Source organism: Aedes albopictus, chromosome 1 (assembly GCF_035046485.1).
Source record: "Aedes albopictus strain Foshan chromosome 1, AalbF5, whole genome shotgun sequence".
NCBI lineage: Eukaryota > Metazoa > Arthropoda > Insecta > Diptera > Culicidae > Aedes > Aedes albopictus.
Genome location: NC_085136.1, coordinates 262,603,625 through 262,628,267, shown reverse-complemented (window position 1 = coordinate 262,628,267; position 24,643 = coordinate 262,603,625). Strand labels below are relative to the sequence as shown.

The 24,643-nt window shown below is 42.6% G+C and overlaps 2 protein-coding genes and 1 non-coding gene across 3 annotated transcripts; 2 read left to right on the top strand and 1 right to left on the bottom strand.

Moving 5' to 3' along the window:
- Window positions 1-6,352: 6,352 nt before the first annotated feature.
- Window positions 6,353-7,894, bottom strand: LOC115254009 (uncharacterized). Its single transcript, XR_009997259.1, has 5 exons — window positions 7,770-7,894; window positions 7,521-7,565; window positions 7,085-7,416; window positions 6,573-7,022; window positions 6,353-6,511 (listed from the first exon to the last, which is right to left on the bottom strand). It is a non-coding gene; the product is annotated as an uncharacterized LOC115254009 (transcript).
- A 6,041-nt stretch (window positions 7,895-13,935) lies between these two features.
- LOC134291671 (uncharacterized) lies at window positions 13,936-14,575 on the top strand. The gene is made up of 2 exons (XM_062859713.1): window positions 13,936-14,008; window positions 14,238-14,575. Exons 1-2 carry the CDS (start codon window positions 13,936-13,938, stop codon window positions 14,573-14,575), a joined length of 411 nt encoding a protein of 136 aa, XP_062715697.1.
- A 6,568-nt stretch (window positions 14,576-21,143) lies between these two features.
- Window positions 21,144-24,037, top strand: LOC109425494 (tyrosine-protein kinase receptor torso). Its single transcript, XM_019700755.3, has one exon. The coding sequence runs from the start codon at window positions 21,563-21,565 to the stop codon at window positions 24,035-24,037; it is 2,475 nt and encodes an 824-aa protein (XP_019556300.3). The 5' UTR covers window positions 21,144-21,562.
- Window positions 24,038-24,643: the final 606 nt, after the last annotated feature.

The following is a 24,643-nucleotide window of genomic DNA, read 5'->3' as shown; positions in this document are numbered from 1 at the left end:
AGTACATTGAAACACAAATACTACAAAACACAAGGAAAAGAGCATCAAACTTTGATCTTGGAATATTTAAAAATACAATAAATATCAAGATCAAAATTTGATTTGGTAGATCTTACACCGCAACGCACCATTCTAAGGTGATCTACCCACGTTACGGGGTAGAATTCGATGGAAGACGAAGCTCGTATTATTTGAAAATATTGAAATTATTTAAGTTCAATCATCTCGCGTTGTAGTGAACCAACTTCAAATCTCTTAGAATGAATTAAAAAACGAATTTGATATCAAATAACAAATTTTGCTCTCCGATTATTATCAATAACATATTAATATCAAAATTTGTTATTGAAATATTTTCCGAATCCGCTGTAATTAAGTTGTTATTGAAACTAACAAAATAAGTTATCAAAATCGTTTTCCAGAAGCATTTTTTTGTTATGATATTTGTTATTTTGCCGCTTATGACAGACAAGTTTATAACATAATATGTTATATTAATAACTTAAAAATAATCGATTATATTATTCAGTTATTTTGTCCAAATAACGCAGCTCCTCATGCTGCGCTGTTGTTATTCCTTTCTGCTCGGGTTGCGCGCCGTTGTTCCTATTGGCTAATCCACCTACCAGAGTTTCCTGACTCAGAAGTACTTCGAATAGTTCCAGATGGAACTATTAGAATAATCTTTAGCGGATTTCTTGAAGGAATATATAGGGAAAACCCTTTTAAAAAATCTTTGAAGAAATGCCTAGAAGGATCTATGACAAAATTCCTTTAGGAATCCCTGAAGAAATTCGTGAGGTAATTCTCAGGAAAAACACTGGATCAATCACTGTAGGAATCCCCAATGATATCCCAGGAGAAATTCCCAGACGAATGTATGGTGAAACACTTCTGGTGGAGTTTCAGAAGGTGTCCCTGTAGGAATGCATAGAGAAATCCGAGGTTTCCGAAGCATGACGGTTGTTTGAATTGAGTGCTAGTGGAAATTCATGAATTTTGAGTTACTTAACTCTATAGCAGCATATGGTTCCAGATAGTCTTTCACTTTCCCTACCGGATCCGGTTCTGGTATATCCGGAAAAGTTACTTTTCGCAAAATTTAATCAAAGCCCATCGAAAAACCAGAAAGTGTTAAATGCATTTTTCTGCTTCGAAGGAGGAAAGGGTATATTGGCAGGATGAAAATTGATATCGCATACCCTTACCTGCGAACTTCGGATGCCACTACTGTGGGCTGCAACATTCCGGTGCGGTGCTACTGCATTGGTGCACTTGAGTACAACTTGTTCTCAAAGGTACCTCTTTCTATATTGTGACGCGAATATGCGACCAGGCAACCAAGCGAGCGAGCGACCGAAGCGGTGTGCGGTGCTTCACTGAGCATTATCGGCAGCACAGCGCAGCAGTCATCAGTAGGTATAGGTAGGTAGTGGAACCTGGAAAGGCGAGAAAAGGAGCTCTCAACCGAATAAGGAATTGAATTTGCCGTGGTTGCAGCTCCGTTGTGGATGCGATGCGTTTTTGCTCTATCGACCAAGGATGGTCCGGATATTCTGGTTTGGACGCGGCGCAATAGGGCTTGCTCGTCTGTGTGTGCTTTCTTTGGGAACCTGTCAAAATATGCACAATTTTTGCGAGCGAGCCCTGCCGCTGAGCGGCATTCAGTAAGGTAAGGGCCTTCCAGTGCAGGTTGGTACCTGCCTGCCATCCTTGTTCAAATCGGACCTATTTGGATGTCTGAATCTGGCGAGTGAATGTGGTTTCTTCTTTTCCCATGGGGGAAAATGCTTTAAACGATTTTCCCTGCTACGGATCGGGTGATGACTAAGTCTTGATGCTGAGGCCTTTTTTGCAAGCGGTTCAGGGTTATGTCTCGAGACTGCTGGGAAGCTTGATTTGGCATGAAAGAATTATGAGCGCAGAAGCAGGTTGGAGGGCCTTTTGCGGTGCGGGTTTGTTTAATTGATGCTGGAATAAATCATGACTGATGCGTGCAGGAATTGCTAAATGAATTACGTAAATAGAAAGAAAAAATCTATGTTGTGCTGAAGGAAGCCTCTCATCTCGAGGACCACTCAGACTTTGATAAAATAAAGCGTCTTTATCAAAACAATTTGTGGAGATTGTCGTTCAAGGTTTTAGAGAAATAACTCAATTTAAGGTGAAGATATGACGAAGCCACAGCCCGAATTTTAAAGAGCACAAATCTGAAGAAACACGTATCGGTTTACGCTGAAAAGTTGATCGATTGGTTACCCGCTGGTGGTGACCAATCGATCAACTTTTCAGAGCAAACCGTCCAATGGTTCTTCAGATTTGTGCTTTTGAAAATTTTGCCTGTGGCTTCGTCATATATTCACCTTAAACTGCATATTGTGTAAGAATAGTTTTATCAGCTGTTTTGAAATACTTCACTGCTCCAAGGATGAACAAATTTACAAAGGCAAAAAGCATGGTTTCCCAAACTGTGGGTCGCGACCCCTAAGGGGGGGGGGGGGGGGCTTCCTTCATTCAGACGGTCGTGAGGGACAGTAGAATATGTTTACTGTAACATACAACAAATGAGAGAATTTCTATGGTGGGTTGCGAAAAGTACGCCTGTTGGCAGAAGGGGGTCGCGCACCTGAAAGTTTCGGAACCTATGGCTTAGAGAATGATATTATTCTTTGAATGGGTACTCATTCGCGGTTTTTGTGCTTAAAATTCAAAACGACCGTGTCCACACATTACTTACGGCAGTGAAATAGCATTTTCTCTTCGACTCCAGCTCAAGATTTTTGTTTCCTCTTCCGGCATCAGGTTTTTGCCGAATCAGAGTTGATATGACATCCATTGGTGATACATTACAACACATGTATGAATCAAAGCACCATTCAGCCAAAATGCAGCAATCTCACAAGCAGCGTTCTACTACTGACTGTTGGAAACCAACTCCGATCTCCAATGCATGCGATGGTGGCGCCGATGGTCACGTGAAAGCATACTTTATTGCAAGGTTCCTGGGTAGTGAAGTAATAAATCATGTGTCCGGGTTCTGCCGGAATCATCTTGGAATATGCCTTCCGCCTCACCGTCATCGTCCTCGCTGTGTAGAGAGAAAGATGATTGATTTTTCTCGAGCATCATGCTGCGGAGGAAGCTGTTATTCCGGTTCAAGAGATTGTGCATTAGGTTGTCCCAAAATTTGCACATGGTCGAAAAGCTTGGGGGCTCACCCTGCAAATGATAGCTAAGGGTGTTAGAAACAAGCTTCTGTATGACGGCAACTTTCAGAAATGACGTTTAGAGGTCGCCCCGGCGAGATTTTTGAAAAATGGCCATTTTTCTTAATAAATTTCATACTAATATTTTTTACCGTGCAAAAATTGGCAATACTCACTATTTTTATAATTTTTACAGCTTGATATGGATCCAAACTACTTGGGAAAAATAATTAACAACATGTTTTGCAGGTAACTTTTTGATACTGAATTTTTGAATTTACTAAAATTTGTAATTTTTTGATATACTGTGCATTTTACCCATCATAAAAAGTATCTGAACATTATGTTAATGTAAAACAATTTCCATAAAAAGATAGGAAATTTTATGAGGAAAAACTTTGCCGAAGACGGCATGGCGTTTTTTCTATCCGTTGTTGAGTTATTCACGATTTACTATTTGGTGAAATTTTGATTTTTAGGTATTTTTAAGAAAAATCACAAAAGAACTGCCCAAAAACACATACAAAGTAAAAAATCACGTATACTCAACAAGGTTTTCTCTTCATTGTGTTTAGGAACTATGGTGGCATCATTTATTGAATTTTTGTTTCCGTTGACAAATCCATTTTCTTTGACATAGAAAGGTACCTACTAGCGAGAAACTTTATCATTAGGTACCATTTTGAGATGCCTCAGTAGGCCATGGCATTTTTAACGGTTATGTACTGACAATAGTCCATTTTACGAGCCTATTTTATGAATGAATTTTGACAGAAGGTAGCGTCCAATAACCCATGAAAATCATATCATCATTAACATTGTTGTCACATCGTAAAATGGCTCATGGTTTATACGAGCATAATACACAATCAAACGCACGGCACATTTTCTATATCATTCAGAAGGTGATACATTCCTCAAAATATGCCGTTGTGGTTTTCAATTATGTTGTTCAAATCGTTCAAAGACATGAATAAAACGTTCTAGTAGTCCCTATAATTTTGATCAACACATAAAACGATAAAAATGACGTCACTTGTTTACGTCCAAAACTGTTGTTTGCCAATAATAGCCTACCTTATCTTACTGTATGCCGTGTATGTGTTATGATAAACAAATTGTTCTAAAGTGCCCCACACAATGCATACGTTTGCGTGTGCAAGACAGTAGTTTAACACATTTCCCATGGGAAAGCCGTCAAAAAGAAACGCAAACCTCGACGGAACGGACGCTATATGTTCCAGGCTTTACCTTGGATAACATTACGTTAACTCACTGGTTCATCTTATCCCACCCGTTTCAATTTGCCTCGGTATATCTTATTTTCGGTGTTAATAAGATAGTTCAAGTCAGTAAATGTAAAAAAACATGCTCTGCTTTTTAGAATGTCTTGAACTGGAACTTAGTATCTAAAAATTGGTATTCTTACGTAAGATGTTAGTAATCGCGGGTATGGATCAACGTATTCGCCTTTATTCACTTTGCCACTGTTTCCTGGGCTGTTTCACTGGTCCAGGACTCATACGTCTTCGTGTAGAAAAATAATTGAGAATATCGACAGGAAAGTAAGATAAACACGAAAATATGGCTCAACATTTTGTGGAGAATATCTTTAAAAATCAATAGGCAGTACGTAACTTGTCGAGAGAGCTAGCTTTTTAAGAAATCTTTGCTAGTTGATTTCTATATGAAGGGATTGAATAACAAAAAAAAACAATTAATTATGTCACCATAATTCATAAACACAATCAAGACAAAAACTTGTTGAGCATACGTGATTTTTTATATTGTATGAGTTTCTGGGAAGTTCTTATGTAACATTTTTAGAAAAATACCCAAAAATTCAATTTTTACTAAATAGTAAATTGTGAATAACTCTGAAACGGATAGAAAAAACGCCATGCTGTCTTCGGCAAAGTTTTTCCTCATAAAATTTCCTATCTTTTTATGGAAATTGTTTTAAATTAGCATAATGTTCAGATACTTTTTATGATGGGTAAAATGCACAGTATATCAAAAAACTACAAATTTTAGTAAATTCAAAAATTCAGTATCAAAAAGTTACCTGCAAAAAATGTTGTTAATTATTTTTCCCAATTATAAAAATAGTGAGTATTGCCAATTTTTGCACGGTAAAAAATATTTGTATGTAATTTATTAAGAAAAATGGCCATTTTTCAAAAATCTCGCCGGGGCGACCTCTAAACGTCATTTCTGAAAGTTGCCGTCATACAAAAGTTTGTTTCTAACACCCTTAGCTATCATTTGCAGGGTGAGCCCCCAAGCTTTTCGACCATGTGCAAATTTTGGGACAACCTATTGTGCATCCATTCCGTATTGAGTCGTTCCGTTGAGGAAGAACTGCATCATGCAGGACAATATTGCAATTTGAAGCGATACATTGTGATTCGGATCGGTTCCATTTTCTCCGTGAATAGATGCTATCTGCATTGTGCTGGTGCGAGATTTTTTCTCAGGATCGAATCAGTGCCTTTGTTTGGCGTCTTACGTGGAGCTCGCGTAAGGTGGAAAAAGTGATTCATTTTTTTTTTCTGCTCTGAGAATTTGCTTCCTGGATCTAATTTGATATCCGCATTATTTATGCACAGAAAAATTCAACGCACCACCAACCCGATCAAAGTTGGCTAGCAAACTGATAACACTTTTTGCTATGAAGTTATCAGATTTCTGATAATTGAATTTGTTTTCAGTATGGTTGAATAAACAGGCAACATTACAAAATTGATAACAAAAATTGTCTCCATTGATATCACAAATATTTCTCATCGTGTTATCGTTATGATCAACTTGATAACTGGTTTTGTAATGCGAATTTTTCCATATGATAATTAAGTTTGTTATCAATCAGATATAATCGAAGATCAATGATAACAGGTATTGGACTTGACTTGATAACAAGTTTAGTTATCATGCTGATATTATCACCCTTCCTCGATATTTCTTTTTTTTGTGTTTTTTTTTTTAATTTTTAATTTAAAAAGGAAAAAATAGTTTGAAAATCGTTTTATTAGTAACATTTAGTATAACATTTAACTAAAACACTCATTGAGTTTTTCTGATCTGAATTGCATCGATCAGGAAACAAATTCAAAATCAAAAGTTGCCAGCCAAGTTAAACAGTTTAAAATCATTATCCATGAATAAAATCGAATCCGCTACTTTGCAGTATGTTTATCGAGAAGCGTTGGCGATAATTCGAGTCATCAAGCGTCCTGCACTGCGGTAACATGCGTTTGCGGTTGCAGCGTCGTCTCCGAGGAACAAACGGCGGTCGTAAAGTCGTCCTGAAATAACATTAAAAACGTCAATAAAAATCTATGACTACTTTACACATGGTTTTCTTACTTTTGATCCATTTAACTTTCTCTGGATCCAAGGGAGCTTTGAATGTTTCTCGAGGAGTTTCGTTGCCTGTAGGTTCACAGGTGTCATGAGAGATGCCATCTCCGATTTTCTTCGGGCGACCGGAAGGGTTATTCGACGCACGTCCCGTTACTGAACGCCCAACGAGTCCTTCTGGAAAAAGCTTCATCATGGTGAACTTCAGGAACAAATAATCCTTGTCGCCGGCTTCGTGTGACATTCGCTGCAGCGCATCACCGTCGATGAAACCTTCCTCTTCCTTGAACGGCTTCTCTGGCGTCGGTAGAAGTTTTGAAGTCAACGAATCCAGCAGCTTCGCATTTTGGGCCTCCAGTTTGGCGTTCTTCAAAATTAAACCATCTTTATCCTTCTGCAGAGATTCCGCCAATGCTTTGTATTTATCAACGTCCTCAGATTTTCCACACGAGCATTCTATGAAACACAAAAAGTTCAATTACATATGCTACTTCAATATAATTTAAGAAAATAATTACCTGTTTGAGGGTTCAGAATGACGATATCAGCCGCTTCATTAACAGCTGATCCAGCAGCTTCATTGGTCTGTTCGTAGAGTGACTCGATGTGGACAATCTGAATGGAGGGTCCAGGATTACTGCAGCTGGGTTCGCATGGGGCAGTTGTAGTTTCCCAGTCCTGTAGCAGTTGGTCAACGGATTTCTTTCGACGGTAAGTGCGGGTGATTTGCGATGTCGGTAACGGTGGTTTTTCGCTCATATCGACGTCTTCGTCATCAGAATGATGGTCGAAGTTATAGGTAGGAACCGACATCGTTTCCTTGCCGGATGCATTCGATTCCAAGTTGATGGTATTTTCTTCCTTGAGGGCCCATATAGCCGAGGCGGTAAGCGCACGGGTATTCAGCATGACCATGCTGAGGGTGACGGGTTCGATTCCCGGTCGGTCCAGGATCTTTTCGTAAAGGAAATTTCCTTGACTTCCTTGGGCATAGAGTATCTTCGTGCCTGCCACACGATATACGCATGCAAAATGGTCATTGGCAGAGGAAGCTCTCAGTTAATAACTGTGGAAGTGCTCATAGAACACTAAGCTGGGAAGCAGGCTTTGTCCCAGTGAGGACGTTACGCCAAGAAGAGAGAGAGAGGTATTTTCTTCCTGCAACAAAAACAACAGGTTTGAGGTTAAAATGTGTTCACAAACTAGCGGCGTATTTCTGGAATATTTACCTTTAATTCCGAAAGCGACTGCACCACGAAACATGCATTTTTGCTCGCTGCCTTCTTCAACACGCGTTTTTGGGCAACATTAAGCCTTTTGCGAGCCATTTTCAACCAATATGACGCGACGCACTGCTAATTATTCCGCAACAATGGAAAATAAAACACGCGTGCTTATCCGAGAGAAAAAAAAAACAACAGTGATTTTTGACAACTTCGAAGCATCCACGATCACTGGCGGACAGTGCGTCACTTTGGTAAAATCGGTGGTCAGAACAATTGCAATTGTTCAATGCAAATTTTGTAGTCTGCATTTATGTCGGTCGTTGCATTGTTGTATGCATATTGAACAATCAATTGTTCGCATCATGCTTCTTCAGAAATTATAATTGATTCCATCGCATTAAAAACTTGTGTATATCGGGATAATGGCATTTGATTTTTTCCAAGCATAAGTTACAATGTGCGGTGTGTGAAGCATCTGAATGTCACGCAAATAACATGTTAAGGTGAAACGAATACAGAACAAAATTGGTAGGTAGCTCAACAGTGATGCTTTTGTACTGAAACAAAGTTACAAATATTTTTTTTAGATGAACCTGCTTCGGATTGAAAATTTCATAAATAAAAACAAAAAATCTTTAAGTTTTAATAATATTCCGGAAAATTTAAATTGTTTCGTTTTTTTTTTCAAAGACGTAAAGTAGTGTTATTCTGCAATATTTTTAATAGGCTCAATCTCCATGATCATTTTTACCTTAAAAATGAGTTCATGAAATTTATTTCTGGAAATTTCGGAGCAAATTCAATTCGATACCAGTGAAACATAAATTAAACAAGTCAAGTAGAACTTTATTGATTTTTTTTGTTCCAAAATGAGCGATCGGCGCAATAAACGACATTATTTTATGTCTAATGAGTTCAAGAACAAAACATATTTGCAAAAGGTTTGTTTTTTTAGGAATATAGAAGAGTATGAAAATAATGTACTATATGTTTTAGAGGAAAAAGCCCAAAGCAAAGTTTGTCCCACAACCTGAGTTCAGTTGTTACGAGCAATCGAATGCATCCGACATCCTTCGTCCTACGGAATTAGTTTCTGCTGACATCGATTCTGAACAAGAAGGTGTAGATCTGGAAGAAAGTGTTGTGACGAATAATTCTGGTATGAAGATCCGGTCAAATTCTTGTTCCTCGGAGACCCCAGATACTATGAGTGTGGAATTTAACCTCGACGAAAGCGATAGTTCTGTGAGTTTATCAGAAGCGTCCGAAAATTCTAATTATGAAGACAATGCCACAAAAGAATGTCTAGGAGGAGGAGGTTTCGACTTCACTAAGGTATCATTAAAATTATGAATATTGAATCCCTAGTTGTTTATGCAACAAGTTGCAAAAAGATGTAAAGCACACGATTTTTGCAAACAGTTGCATACACAACTTTGTGCAATGATTTTTCAATTTATACAACTCCTTTCAGGTGCATAATTGATCAGTGTGGCATAGTATGCCACTATGGAACTGATATGAGTTGAATCAAATTTAATTGATAATACTGAAATAAAATTACTTAATGAAACATTTAATGTTTGCAGATATTTCTGGACAAAGAGAACAGAATGAAGTTTGACGCGGACATGTCCACCCAAGAAGCTCGTTATATGATCCTTAATTATTACATTAAACATCACCTAACACAAAAGGCTTTGGTGGATCTGCTCAAGATGCTAAATTTGATGGCAGGCAGCAAAATATTTCCAGAATGTTTTGAATCTTTCATAGCTTCTTTTCCTGATCCGTACAAATACACCAGAGTGTATTATTGTACTGAATGCCAATGTGGAGTTGGACAATCGGTCCCGGCTAAGCAAACTATATGTCCTAACAAGCCATGCTACCCCATATTTGTCGTCATCAACAACTCGCCACCACGTATTCGCTTTGATAAGAACAATCTTTTGATGGCTGCTATATGGCTGAACAAAGGTGAACCAAATATGCCACTGTTCTTCAAGGAGTTTTGTAAGGAAATGGTAAAACTAAGTAATGGCGTTGCCATTGATTCCGACACATACACCGTTTTGGTCGTTCAGAACTGTTTGAATTCCGTTGCTAGACCAAAACTCCAAAATTCAACCCAATTTAATGGAAAATTCGGGTGCTCAGTTTGCTATCATGAAGGATAGCCTTAAGTCGTTTGCTATCATGAAGGATAACCTTAAGTCGTTAAGGGAAATCAAATTCGATACCCATTTAAAGCTAGTGATAACAGACATCATTCCGAAACACGTCGTCTGATGATAGAGGCACACAGTTCTGGATCGACCATAAAAGGAATTAAAGGACTATCGACGTTTCTCTCAATTCCACATTTCAATATAGTGAATGGTAATATATTAGAATTTAAAATTGGCTGTCACTAACTTAATACACTTATTTCAAGGATTCCCACCGGATTATATGCATGCGGTTCTCCTAGGCGTCGTAAAGCAGCTATGGGAGCTTTTCACTGCATCGTCCAACCACACCAAGCCGTATTATATTGGACAGCAAATGTCGGAAGTCGAGAAAAGAATGATAACCATCAGAACTCCAAGTTTGTTTTCTCGATATCCTGGAAAAATTGAGGACATGAAGAAAAATAAGGCAAGCGACTGGGAAAACATGTTGTTTCACTATTTTTATCCATGCGTTGTTGGTATTCTTCCCGAAAAATATTTGGATCATTTCATGTTGCTTTCTATGTGTATTTTTGAACTACTTGACATTCATTTGACTCAACATACTATTGCAAAGGTCGAAAAACAACTAAAGGATTTTGTTCGTAAGTTCCAAATATTGTATGGAGAAGAGAACATGTTTTTCAATGTTCACGTGTTGACTCATCTAGCAGGAAGTGCAAAACATTTTGGAGCATTGTGGAACTCATCACTCTATCCGTATGAAAACGGCAACGGTATGATTTTAAAGTTTAGAACTGGTAACAATCATCCAGTTATTCAAATAACAAACAAATTCATTTTGAATCGTATTTGTCAAAATCAGATTTATTCGGGAAATGACGCAATCAAAACGTGGCACTCTCAGTTATGGAGTTCAAAGCCGATGCACCGTATACATTTCGATAATTCATCGCTGTTTGAGCTATCTAATGGGTTAAAAATCGACGACACAGTTTTGGAGCGAGAATTCAGCCACCATGTGAAATTCATTGTTGATGGTGTTCAATATTGTATTAGAGAATATTGTGAGAAACTAGGCTACAACGATTCTTTCATAAAAATTGATAAAGATTTTTTTCAAATTGAGAAAGTGTTAGTTGACCGTAAAGACAACATTTATATAATTGGCAAGAAACTAATTACAATCCAAATTTACAACAACATGTACTCATACAGAAGTAGTGCTGAACATCACCTGAAACCTATCAAACATAACATTCGACCATGTGTCAGTGTTTCGGTACGCAGAGGAAATAACGCTGTAAATTATATTTCGGTTTGCAAGCCAAACACACAAGTTAATTAGAAGTGTAAAGTATAGGAATTTGCTGTATCACTGATGAAAATAAATACCTTTGTAATTGAAAAAAAAACTACATTTTTCGTCGATAATAATTGATAACAATTGATAACAAAAGTAGTTATCATCGAATACATTTATTCGATAACACAAAATAACAGAAAGAAATCAAGATAACTGAAGAAGTTATTGTGATGTTATCCTGTTGTTATTCTACTTTGCTCGGGAAAGTAAACATATACCTCAGTAATCCCGCTGAGACCGACGTACTATTTACTCAACTGATATCTCTATCTCCTCGTGGAAGCTCCAGTGAGAACTTTGGTTGTAGGCTGAAAGGGGAGTCGAGTCGAGTCGGTTAGACTAAGGCCTGAGGGCCCTTTGCTGGACCTTCAGACTACTCGGTCCACGGCTGCGTGTCTCCAGTTCCGCACTCTGCGAAGGGTCCGCAGATCGTCCTCCACTTGATCGACCCACCTATCTCGCTGCACACCACGTCTTATTCTTCCGGTTGGATAACTCTCGAGAACCATTTTAGTCGAGTTTGTATCCGACATCCTGATGGCGTGACCCGCCCACCGTAGCTTCCCGATTTTCGCGGTGAGGACGATGGTTAGTTCTCTCAGCAACTGATGCAGTTTGGGGTTCATTCGCCTTCTCCAAGTCCCGTCTTCCATCTGCACTCCACCGTAGACGGTACACAACACCTTCCGTTCGAAAACTCCAAGGGCGCGTTGGTCCTCTGCACGTAGGGTCTATGTTTCGCGCCCATAGAGGACGACTGGTCCAATCAGCGTTTTGTAGATAGTCAACTTCGTGTTACGGCGAACTTTATTCGATAGTAGAGTTCTGCGGAGTCCAAAGTAAGCACGATTTCCTGCCACAATGCGCCTCTGAATTTCTCTGCTAATGTCATTGTCGGCGGTCACCAGTGAGCCCAAGTACACGAATTCTTCAATCGCCTCGATTTATTTTACCGTCGATAGAAATTTGGGGTGGCGGGCGTGGAGCCCTTGGAGCCCTTTGCCATCATGTACTTTGTCTTCGACACATTAATGACTAATCCGATTCATCTGGCTTCACTCTGTAGTCGGATGTACGTTTCCGCCATCGTCCCAAATTTACGAGCAATAATATCCATATCACCAGCGAAATCAAGCAGCTGAACGGACTTCGTGAAAATCATTCTACTCGTGTTTATCCCCGCTCTCATAATTACACCCTCTAAAGCAATGTTGAACAGCAAGCACGAAAGACCATCACCGTAACCCTCTGCGAGATTCGAAGGGACTCGAGAGTGTCCCTGATACTCGAACTACGCACATCACTCGATCCATCGTCGCCTTGATCAATCGTATCAGTTTATTCGGGAATCCGTATTCGTGCATAATCTGCCATAGCTGTTCTCGATCGATTGTATCATACGCCGATTTAAAATCGATGAACAAGTGATGTGTGGGCACGGCAATACCTGGTGGATGACGAACATGTGGTCCGTTGTAGCGCGTTCACCCCTAAATCCAGCCTGATATTACCCCACGAACTCTCTTGCAATCGGTGCTAGACGGCGGCATAACATTTGAGTAAGCAGCGCTCAGTAGTGTGATCGCGCGATAGTTCCCGCAATCCAGCTCGTCGCCCTTTTTGACGATTCCTTCCATCCATTCCTTCGGTAATACTTCCTCCTCCCAAATATTGGTAATTGTTAGAGGGACAACGATCTCCTATTATTTTTATTTTGTACCAGCCTAATGTTGTTTTTTTTTCTGCTGGCTACGCATGGTGCGCCATTCTCTTATTCAGAGCGTTCATGATTAACAAAATTTTTAATCATGATTAATCATTGATGATTAAAATTCTAATTTCGGTGATTATTGATTATGATTAATGATTAATTTGATTTTTAGGATGATTAAAGATTATGATTAATGATTAAAATTGGTTTTATCTGTGATTATTGATTATGATTATTGATTAAAAATGGCTCATTGATTAAAAATCATGATTAATCATGATTAATCAATCATAAAAACTGGAAATGATTAAAAGGTTTTGTGCTGTTTACAATATTTTTGAAGTTTCAAAAGTAAAAGTTTCTTTGTCTGGGAGATTTTTGAAAAAAGAATCACACTTAGAACAGCATTTGAACCAATTTAAGTTGGATCATATATTTTATATGGTGAATCATTTTTGGTAATGAATGATTAATGATTGATTAATTCTTTTTCCTTATGATTATGATTACTGATTAATGATTAAATTGCGAAATCAGTGTGATTAAGATTAATGATTAATGATTAAATAAAAATTTTTAGTGATTATGATTAATGATTTTTTATTAATCTTAATCATTAATCATTAATCATGATTAAATTTATGATTAATCATTAACGCTCTGCTCTTATTCCAAAAAGTGAACTCGCTGTGTACGTACGTTGTTATAATAAATCTCATTAATTTCGTTATTTAGTTTAACTCAAGACGTTCATTCCACTGCAAACCTCATCCCAATAGGTTTTGAGCCCAGTGAACGTGGAAAAATGCGTGAGTTTCGTCATCGCGAGTGTGAATTGTGTGTACATTTGTCGGTCCGGGAAAATCGTGTTCGATCGTGTCGAAAAGACAAGATGGCGGAATCGAAAATTCCGGTTGACAAGCTAAACAACCAGAACTACGCGATCTGGAAGTTTAGGGACAAACGTCTTGAAATCCCGCTTCAATAGTGCATCGGAACTTCAGACGCACAAATCCCAAGAAGCAAGCTTCAAACAACAGTGCATTTTATAATTCTGTTCTTGCTCACTTGTAATTAGCTGAAAATAAGAAGATCAGGTGCGCTGGTTTTGTTTACGAAGAGATTTGGGCCCTTGAAATCGTGAGTAGGTCCCAGAGTCGCCCATTGTGGCGGCCATATTGGGATTCTAACAAGTCTGTCTTTTGGTGACGCGGGAGAAAGTGTTGGATGTGGTGACGAATCCGAAGCCGGCGAATGTGGATGCAGCCTGGGTCGAAAACGACGAGAAGGCACAGGCAATTATCGGATTGGCACTGGAAGACGGCCAACTGATCCACGTGATGCAAAAGCCCACGGCGAAGGGGATGTGGGATGCTCTGAAAGATTACCACGAGCGTTCTTCTCTTTCGAGCATAATACACGTCGTGCGTCAGTTAATAACGTTGCGGATGCCGGACGACGGAGACATGGCGGAACATCTCAAGCAGATGACGGCGTTGCGGATTCATCTATCTGCTACGGCGAGGATGTGAAAGATCACTGGTTCGTGGCTCTGATGCTGTCCAGTCTGCCGGAGTCCTACAGTGGATTGATCATGGCGCTCGAAAGTCGACCGGATGCGGATTTGACCTTCGATTTCGTGAAGGGGAAGCTGCTCGACGAGGGAAGACGTCGGGTGGAGAATGCGTCATCGAGCGAGGAAGTTTTGGTGACTGGATCGTGGAAGAAGAATCCGGCGGAGAAGCCAAAAGTGAAGAAGGGAAGGGTGTGCCATTATTGCAAGAAGGAGGGGCACATCCGACGCGACTGCGAAAAATGATGCAGGATCAACAGGAGAAGGAGAAGTCCCAGCAAGCAAACATTGTGGTGAAAGCGAAGTCGGAAGGTGACCTGTGCCTGGCTGCTGGCGTGGCCGGAGAGGCTGTCGTGTGGTATCTGGATTCGGGTGCCACGGCCCACATGACGAACAACTCCAGCATTCTTGAGGATGTGGATACGACGAAAGCGACGACGATCTGTCTGGCTGACGGAAAATCGATCAAATCGGCCGGATCTGGTGCGGGTCGGGTAATTTCCGTGGATGGGAAAGGCGGCCGGATGAATGTGAAACTGGAGAATGTGTTCCATGTGCCTTCGTTAGCGGGAAACTTGCTGTCGGTGAGCAGAATAACCGACTTGGGGTTTCGAGTGATGTTTGACAAAACGGGGTGCAAAGTGCAAAAGCAGAAGAAGCCAGTGTTAGCGGGACAACGGAAGGGTGGTTTGTATCACATGAAACAACTACCTGAACATACTTTTTTGGTGGATCCGAAGCACAGTGATTCGTGTCAGCACTTGTGGCACCGTAGATTGGGACACAGAGATCCACAAGCTATAAAGAAAATAGGGCGTGAAAACTTGGGGCACGGGTTGAAGATAAACGCTTGTGAAGTGCAATAGATGTGTGGCTGTTGCTGTGAGGGGAAGATGAGCCGTGATTCCTTTCCGAAGGCATCGGCGTCGAAGACCAAAGCGGTTGGAGAGCTGATTCACGTGGACCTTGGCGGTCCGATGGAGGTAGCAACACCAAGAGGTAACCGTTTCAACATCGCTCTGGTGGATGACTACAGCCGATACACCGTCGTCTACCCACTACAGAGGAAGTCCGATGCTGAGGAGAAAATCCGTGAGTATTGCGCTTTAGTGAAAAATCACTTTGGTGGATACCCGGAATGCATACGCACTAATGGGGGTGGTAATTTTATGGGTGCTTCCTGGCTGAAGTTCTTTGCAACGAATGGCATCGAGATACAACGAACAGCACCGTATACGCCACAGTGAAACGGCGTGGTAGAGCGCAAGAACAGGTACCTTGTGGAGATGATGCGATGCATGCTGTCTGAAGCGGGACTCGATAAGCGGTTTTGGGCCGAAGCGATCTGCACTGCGAATTACTTGCAGAATCGTTTGCCGTCGTCTCCGACTAACAGGACCCCGTACGAGGTTGTGGAGCGGAAAGAAGCCGTCGTTCGCGCATCTCAGGATATTTGGTTCGGAAACGTATGTCCACGTTCCGAATGAGAAGCGACGTAAGCTTGACGTGAAAGCTGAGAAGTTGGTGTTCATCGGGTACGAAGAAGGACGGAAGGCGTATCGATTCCTGAATCTTGAGACGAATCGAATGACGATCAGCAGGGACGCAAAGTTTCTTGAGCTATGCACCGCCAAGGAAGCTGTCAGACAAGAACCTGTAGTGACAAGAGGAGTCATCGAAGTTCCTTTGGCCTTGCCGCCGGAGAACGTGGAAGAAGCAGCTGAGGCACCGGATCCAAAGTCCCATATCGATTCGGAGGTGAAAGACATCAACGATTCTCGGTATGATAGTGCTTCTGATTCTTCGTTTCACGGATTCCCTTTGGATGAAATCGCTCGTCGTTCGAAAAAGTCGACGAAAGGGAAGCCACCGTCCAGGCTGATTGAGGAAATCTTCGTGGCCGAGAGTGTTCCTCAGGAGGAATGAACCCGTACTTGTTGGGCTCCTGGCTCGTGAACTGCTGAATACGCTGGCCCAAAACTGAAAAACGCAAATTCCGAGAGGTGCATCCCATCGCCAACACTTCATTCAAGTACCACGCCTACTACAGCGGGGGTGGAAGCTCAGGTAAAATATTATCTCCTGGGCGCCCATTAAAAACACCACCCCCAGCGAAGACTGGCGCTTGAGCCTAGCTGTTTAGCACTATAGTTGGAGGAAATGCCAATGCAGAACCCGTAGCTTCCGGGAAAGTAAGCCCAGCTCCCTGGGTTAGTGGGTTGGTGTCAGGCCCTGCGAGCCAGCCGTAAAAAAGACTAGCACCGGAAAATCAACAAGACAAGAATGCGAACCGATACCAATGGCGACGACCACAGCGACGAAAAGGGACTTGCGATTGGAAGCTCGGTACGTGGAACTGCAGATCTCTCAACTTCATCGGGAGCACCCGCATACTCGCCGATATACTGAAGGACCACGGGTTCGGATTCGTAGCGCTGCAGGAGGTGTGTTGGACAGGATCCATGGTGCGAACGTTTAGAGGTAATCATACCATCACCAGAGCTGCGCCAACACACGTGAGCTGGGAACAGCTTTTATAGTGATGGACGACATGCAGAGGCACGTGATCGGTTGGTGGCCGATCGACGAAAGAATGTGCAGGTTGAGGATCAAGGGCCGATTCATTAACATTAGCTTAATAAACGTGCACAGCCCTCACTCCAGAAGCACTGATGATGACAAAGACGCATTTTACTCGCGGCTCGAACGCGAGTACGACCGCTGCCCAAACACCGACGTCAAGATCATCATAAGGGATCTGAACGCTCAGGTAGCCCAGGAGGAGGAATTCAGACCGACGATTGGAAATTTCAGCGCCCACCAGCTGATGAACGAAAATGACCTACGCCTCATCGATTTCGCCGCATCCAAGAACATGGCCATTCGTAGCACCTTCTTCCAGCACAGCCTCCCGTATCGTTACACCTGGAGTTCACCACAACAAACGGAATCGTAAATCGACCACGTTCTGATTGATGGACGGCACTTCTCCGACATTATCGACGTCAGGATCTATCGTGGCGCTAATATCGACTGATGAACACTACCTGGTGATGGTTAAACTGCGCCCAAAACTCTTCGGTTATTAACAATGTACAATACCGGCTGCCGCCCCGGTACGATCTAGAGCGACTGAAGCAACCGGATGTCGCCACCGAATACTCGCAGAATCTCGAGGCAGCGTTGCCGGACGAGGGTGTGCTCGATGTGGCCCCTCTAGAGGACTGCTGGAGTACAGTCAAAGCAGCCATCAGCAACGCAGCCGAGAGCACAATCGGGTAGGGTATCGCGCCACTTGGGTGGTGGCTTCTATATTCGTCTGTTTTCCACTATAACTCAGTCAATTTTGAACCAAATGACTTGAAATGTTGTACACGGGTAGATACTATACCTATTTCACCACATTCCAAAAGTTTTGTCAATTGGTTCAAATTTGACTGAGTTATAGTGGAAAATAGACGAATATAGAAGCCACCGCCCAAGTGGCGCGATTCCTTACGTAGAACGGAGTCGACGAACCGATTGGTTCGACGAGGAGTGCAGAGCGGTTCTGGAGGAGAAGGATGCATCGCGCTCGGTAATGCTGCAGTATGGAACCCGACAGAATGTGGAGCGATACAGACAGAAGCGGAAACAGCAGACCCGTCTCTTCCGGGAGAAAAAGCGCCGCCTGGAAGAAGCGGAGTGCGAGGTAATGGAACCTCGTTGCTGTTCACAAGAAACACGTAAGTTTTACCAGAAGCTCAACGCATCCCGCAAGGGCTACGTGCCGCAAGCCGAAATCTGCAAGGATAAGGACGGGAGCCTCCTGACGGACGGACGTGAGGTGATCGAAAGGTGGAAGCAGCACTTCGACGAGCACCTGTATGGCGAAGAGAACGTAGGCACGGAGGACCAAGGCAGCGGAGGAAATGACTATGTTGGTGCATCAGAGGACGGGAACGAACCAACTCCTACGCTGAGGGAAGTTAAGGATGCCATCCACCAGCTCAAAAACAACAAAGCGGCTGGTAAGGACGGTATCGCAGCAGAACTCATCAAGATGGGCCCGGAAAAGTTGGCCACCTGTCAGCACCAGTTAGTAGTCAAGATCTGGGAAACCGAACGACTACCGGAGGAGTGGAAGGAAGGGATAATCTGTCCCATCCACAAGAAAGGCGACAAGTTAATGTGTGAGAACTTTCGAGCGATCACCATTTTGAATGCCGCCTACAAAGTGCTATCCCAGATCATCTTCCGTCGTCTTTCACCTAAAGTAAATGAGTTCGTGGGAAGTTACCAAGCCGGTTTCATCGACGGCCGGTCGACAACGGACCAGATCTTCACCGTATGGCAAATCCTCCAGAAATGCCGTGAATACCAGGTCCCAACGCATCACCTGTTCATCGACTTCAAAGCGGCATACGACAGTATCGACCGCACAGAGCTATGGAAAATTATGGACGAGAACAGCTTTCCCGGGAAGCTGACCAGACTGATAAGAGCAACGATAGACAGTGTGCAGAACAGCGTAAGGATTTCGGGTGAGCTATCCAGTTCATTTGAATCTCGACGGGGACTACGACAAGGTGATGGACTTTCCTGCCTACTATTCAACATCGCCCTGGAAGGTGTTATGCGACGAGCCGGGCTCAACAGCCGGGGTACGATCTTCACGAAATCCAGCCAATTTGTCTGTTTTGCTGATGACATGGATATTATTGCTAGAACATTTGGAACGGTGGCAGAACAGTACACCCGCCTGAAACGTGAAGCAGCAAAGGTCGGACTGGTGGTGAATGCGGCAAAGACAAAGTACATGCTGGTAGGTGGGACTGAGCGAGACTGGACAAGCCTTGGCAGCAATGTTACGATAGACGGGGATACTTTTGAGGTGGTAGAAGAATTCGTCTACCTCGGTTCCTTGCTAACGGCTGACAATAACGTGAACCGTGAAATACGAAGGCGCATCATCAGTGGAAGTCGTGCCTACTATGGGCTCCAGAAGATACTGCGGTCAAAAAAGATTCGACCCCGCACCAAATGTACCATGTACAAGACGTTAATAAGACCGATGGTTCTCTACGGACACGAGACATGGACGATACTCGAGGAGGACCTGCAAGCACTCGGAGTTTTCGAGCGACGCGTGCTAAGGACGATCTTCGGCAGCGTGCAGGAGAACGGTGTGTGGCGGAGAAGGATGAACCACGAGCTCGCTGCACTTTACGGCGAACCCAGCATCCAGAAAGTGGCTAAAGCTGGAAGGATACGGTGGGCAGGGCATGTTGTAAGAATGCCGGACAACAACCCTGCAAAGTTGGTGTTTGCTAACCATCCGATTAGTACAAGAAGGAGTGGAGTGCAGAGAGCACGATGGGCGGACCAGGTGGAACGTGATCTGGCGAGGATGGTGCTCTACTCTCGGCGTTGGAGCAAAGTTACTTTGTAGCCAACAAAGTATCAAAGTAAGTATCAATATCCTTCTAGCAGTTATGGTAGAAAGATTGTAAATTTATTATTATGTTGGTGATGCAAATCGAAACAGCAGAATTTTCATGCGCTCAGTCTGGACAAGCCTGCTTACAGCCATGATCGATATTGTCAGATTTCTTGAAACGTAAATACCGCGCAGTCGTTGAAATTTTTCAAAAAGGTGCTTTGCACAAAAGTTCACGCGGTCTATCGTTTTCGAAAGGAACAGCCGCACCGTAGGCAACGCCGCAATGTGATTTCCCATAAGGATGAAGTAAACAGGGAGTGAAAACCGCGGCTGTACCTTTCGGAAGCGATAGGCCGCGTGCACTTTTGTGCAAATCCCTCAATAACTTTTCGCCAATGATTGTTTCTGCCGTCAATAACATCAAATCATTTTCTCATTGCTTCTGTCGTTCGTCTGCCACATCGAGATCATGCGAACATCAATCATGTTTCCTGAAATTATCCGAAGACTAAATCAATGAATGCAGATACGCTCTTTCTTTTGAATAAATGAAACAGTTGTCACTGCCGGGCAGTGTTCCGAACGATATATAAAGATTAGTTTTGGATTTTCATTCAATGTGAACCGTTCAGTTTTTTCCTAAATCCGAGATGGTCTATTACAAGGATTTACTCCGGCTATGACCACTATACTTACCAGTAAAGTAAATGATTTTTAAGCATTTATATCGAAACGCAGATATACAGGCATTTTTGTAGGTAGAATAATTAGCTATACATTCGTTACGATGTACCGTAAACCGAGGTCAAATTGATCTCTCTTTTTTTTCGTCAGGTTTAACATACTTTTAACATTTTCCTTTCAAATATCGTGCTGTTAATACATTCAACGAAATTTGTAAGAAACTATTTAAAATAGGCTTGTTTTTTCTAACGGAAAAACATCTGATAAATTTCAAACGGAAATCAATTTGACTCTGGTTCACAGTACCGCGGATCGGGGTAACGTTGATCATTATTTCGTTGAATGCTATGAAAGGTTATTGATATCTGAAATTGCTGCCAACAATATAAGAAAATCGATTTTTGTCATGCATCAACTAAACTCAATTTTTATGATTTTCAGTTTGTTAGGAGTTGAATGTCATACGTTCACCCGTACTTTTCACAAGGAATGCCAAGCCGATCAGGATTACTCCGCTTCACGGTACCGTCAGCTTGCGATGTTTTGTTTTCAACGCCTTCCCAGCTGGTCAGCAAATTAGGGTGTGAACGAAGAGACTTTGCTATTGCTGTACGAATGTTTGTCGGTAGGTAGACAATCTGGTCTGAAGCATTACGGCTTTCTTTCACACCTGTGCCAATTAGGCAGTGCGGCGTCCCTATTTCCGAACTATTAGGTAAAATGTGGTAAATGAACGTTTTTGATACCTGTTAAGGACTACCTCGCTCATACTTGACAACGTAGCGAAATTTGAACGACAGTTAGAAAGCAAACTCAGTCTTGATTGGAAACATTTCAAGTATGGATCGAAACTACAAATTTCGCGTGCTGTATTCCGTACTAGTTTTAGTGAATGTGATTAAATGTGAACAAATTTCTCTGGAGCAGAAGTATAATGATGGTGAGCTGATCGCAATTGGATCATGCATGGTGAACTGTGGCCCCCGTCAGACAAGAAAGTGTTTTGATAATTGCTCAAATCAAGCTGAGAATTCGAAACCGTACACGAGGACCATTAGCTACAGCTTCGCAGTCGAACTAGTGTGCCGTGAGAGTGATAAACTTGTTCTTAGTGTAGAAGGCGAAGATCAAGTCGCGAAATTGAACATTATCAACATCTATGGAGTCCGACAAGAGTTTACCCTTATCAATGACGTATCCGTCATTGAAATTACAAATCTGCGCCCTGGACATGCTTATCATGTGCAAGCAATCGTGTTTACTTCTGCCAGTGATTACCTGTTTACAAATACCCACACCGTATTGGAGACCATGCCGAAGAACTACATCCCCGGTGCAATAAACGACATAGGAATAGTCAGTTACCAGCCTAACCCGCAGGATGAATCATTCTTGAACGCCTTCGTCGGATGGAAGCCCACTTCCGATATGGCTTGCCAGTACGAGATCCTTCATTACTCGTCACATTCAACGGACTTCCATCCCACACCTTTACAAATACATCAGTTCGGAGGTCCCCATCAAGCCACGCTGGAATCTTTGGAGTTTGACACGGAATTCGAAGTAGCCATTCGAGCAAAGAATCCACCTCTCGAGAGCGGTCTTCGTTGGACATCGTTCCATACCCCTAGTTGCTTCGATGTGCACAACTACAGTCAAATATGTGCACCGGAAGCCATAACGAACCTCTCCGTCAAGGCGGAGCCACTGGCCAACAAACACTACCAGCTCAACATCTCATGGGATGAACCTATCCTCACCCCTAGCAGCTACGAAATCCACATTTACGACCTCAACCCGGACATGACCGAAGATCTGGCACATTCCGTTTCCCTGAACGCCACCGGAGATGTCACTTCCGTCTTTGTGGACGCCGTACCCGTCCAAGGAACGCAGTTCGAAGTATTCGTCATAGCACACGCCAACAATCGGACCACTTCTTCCAACCTGATATCCTCGATACAGATCCAACGGCTCACCCGGGATCACTGGATCGACGCGCTGGTGGTCATCATCATCATCGCTCTGCTGGTCATCGGGAAGTTTCTGATTCCTTTTTTATGCAAGCGTTTCGCGCGAATCAAGCGATACGACAAACCCCGCGGCTGGAAAGGCTTGGAACTGAGCAGTGACATCGAGGTCCGCATGCAAAACCTGGAAGGCGCGGAGGAGTCTCAGACGCTTCCCGGAGAGCTGATTGCACCGATCAACGACGGAATGGAGGTACGCTTGGAACAGATTCAGTTGCTGGACGTTCTGGGTGAGGGTGCTTTCGGCTTGGTTCGGAAAGGGCTGCTGACGACAAAGGATGGCGAAAGTTTGGACGTTGCTGTGAAGATGCTGAAGGAGTGTCCCAGTTTGGTGGACATCAAGGCGTTTCGTCGGGAGATTGAAGTGATGAAGTCGGTTGGCAGTCATCCGAATGTAGTGTGCATCGTTGGACAGTACACGGGAAATGTAACCAGGATGATGCTGTTGACAGAGTACTGTAGCGGTGGCAACCTGCTGAACTACCTCCGCGACATTTGGAACAAGATTCTGAAGACTCGTTCACCCACGTGTTCACTGTTCGAAGCATGTGAAACGATCAAGGTGGATAGAACAAGACATAGTTCTGGTTACGAGTCTCCAAGAGACTGCTGTGAATTCGATACGGAGCTTCCGGTTATGGTGGAAAACAAGCTTTATCAGCACCAGCAGAAGATTTCCATTCAGTTTGACAACCAGTGCTACTTTGGAGAGGAAGAAAACAAACTGAACTTACCTATCACAAGCAACCAGTTGATGGAATTCGCACGGCAAATAGCCCACGGAATGGAGTTCCTGTCGCGGAATAGAGTTGTCCATCGAGACTTGGCAGCCCGGAACATCCTGGTGATGGATGGGACAACTGTCAAGATATCCGACTTCGGACTTAGTCGGGACATCTACCAGGAGAATATGTACAGGAAAACGACCAACGGGAAGCTGCCGATCAAGTGGTTAGCTTTGGAGTCGCTGACCCATCAGATGTACACCTCGCAGAGTGACGTATGGTCGTTTGGGATCGTGCTGTACGAGATCTGCACCTTGGGCGGCAATCCTTATCCGATGCTGGAGACGGGTAATCTACTACTGGAGCTGAAGGGAGGCTATCGGATGGAGAGGCCGGCCAGTTGCTGTGATGAATTGTACGAGCTAATGACGAGCTGCTGGAATACACTGCCCAGCGAAAGACCCACGTTTTCGACGGTGAGCAATCGGCTGGAAAAAATGATCGAACAGAGTAAGGCTGAAGGCAGAAGCCTAATTGATTTGAGTGGCATTATGGATTGATTCAATGGGATGAGAGCGATAATTGTAAACTTTAAATCTAATAAACATTGGGTCTTCTTTAAAAAAAAATGAACTTAATATCAATGAGAAATCCCTATTCCAAGCTTCAATAAATATTTCAGCATTCTAGAATGTTGCCCTACATGCAATGTAATTTTATATAAGCATTCTAAATAAAATAAAAGATCCAGGGCTATCTGAAATCAAGGCTTTATATTTTTGCCTTACTTTATTTTAAGTTTTCACTCCCCTTTGCTAATGCGAGCCGAGAAAGTATCTATCAGCAATCTGCGTATTCCAACCAAATTGTAGAAAATATCTAACGCCATCTAACCTGGCGAAGGATTTTCAAAGACTTAGGGAGGAAATAAACACAAGAAACTACGAAATACAATAGTTTGTATAAAGCGATTAAAAAATACGTGCCGTGGATCTGTAGTGAACTGTCTGTCACACACCAAAAAGCAAGGTGTGTACGTACTGTAGGTGCACCAATCAGATTAGGCACACGCACAAAGTATATAAATGTAGAAGAGGTGAGCATTGTACCTATCCAAAATCCCCCTCATTGTTAATTCTCTTCATTTGAACGGACCTCGTGGACGT

Coding starts and splice junctions, on each gene's coding strand:
- LOC134291671 (XM_062859713.1), top strand. CDS start 13,936: ATGGCGGAATCGAAAATTCCGGTTGACAAGCTAAACAACCAGAACTAC. Junction 14,009..14,237: donor CTGGAAGTTTAGGGACAAAC/GTCTTGAAATCC, acceptor GATTCTAACAAG/TCTGTCTTTTGGTGACGCGG.
- LOC109425494 (XM_019700755.3), top strand. CDS start 21,563: ATGGATCGAAACTACAAATTTCGCGTGCTGTATTCCGTACTAGTTTTA.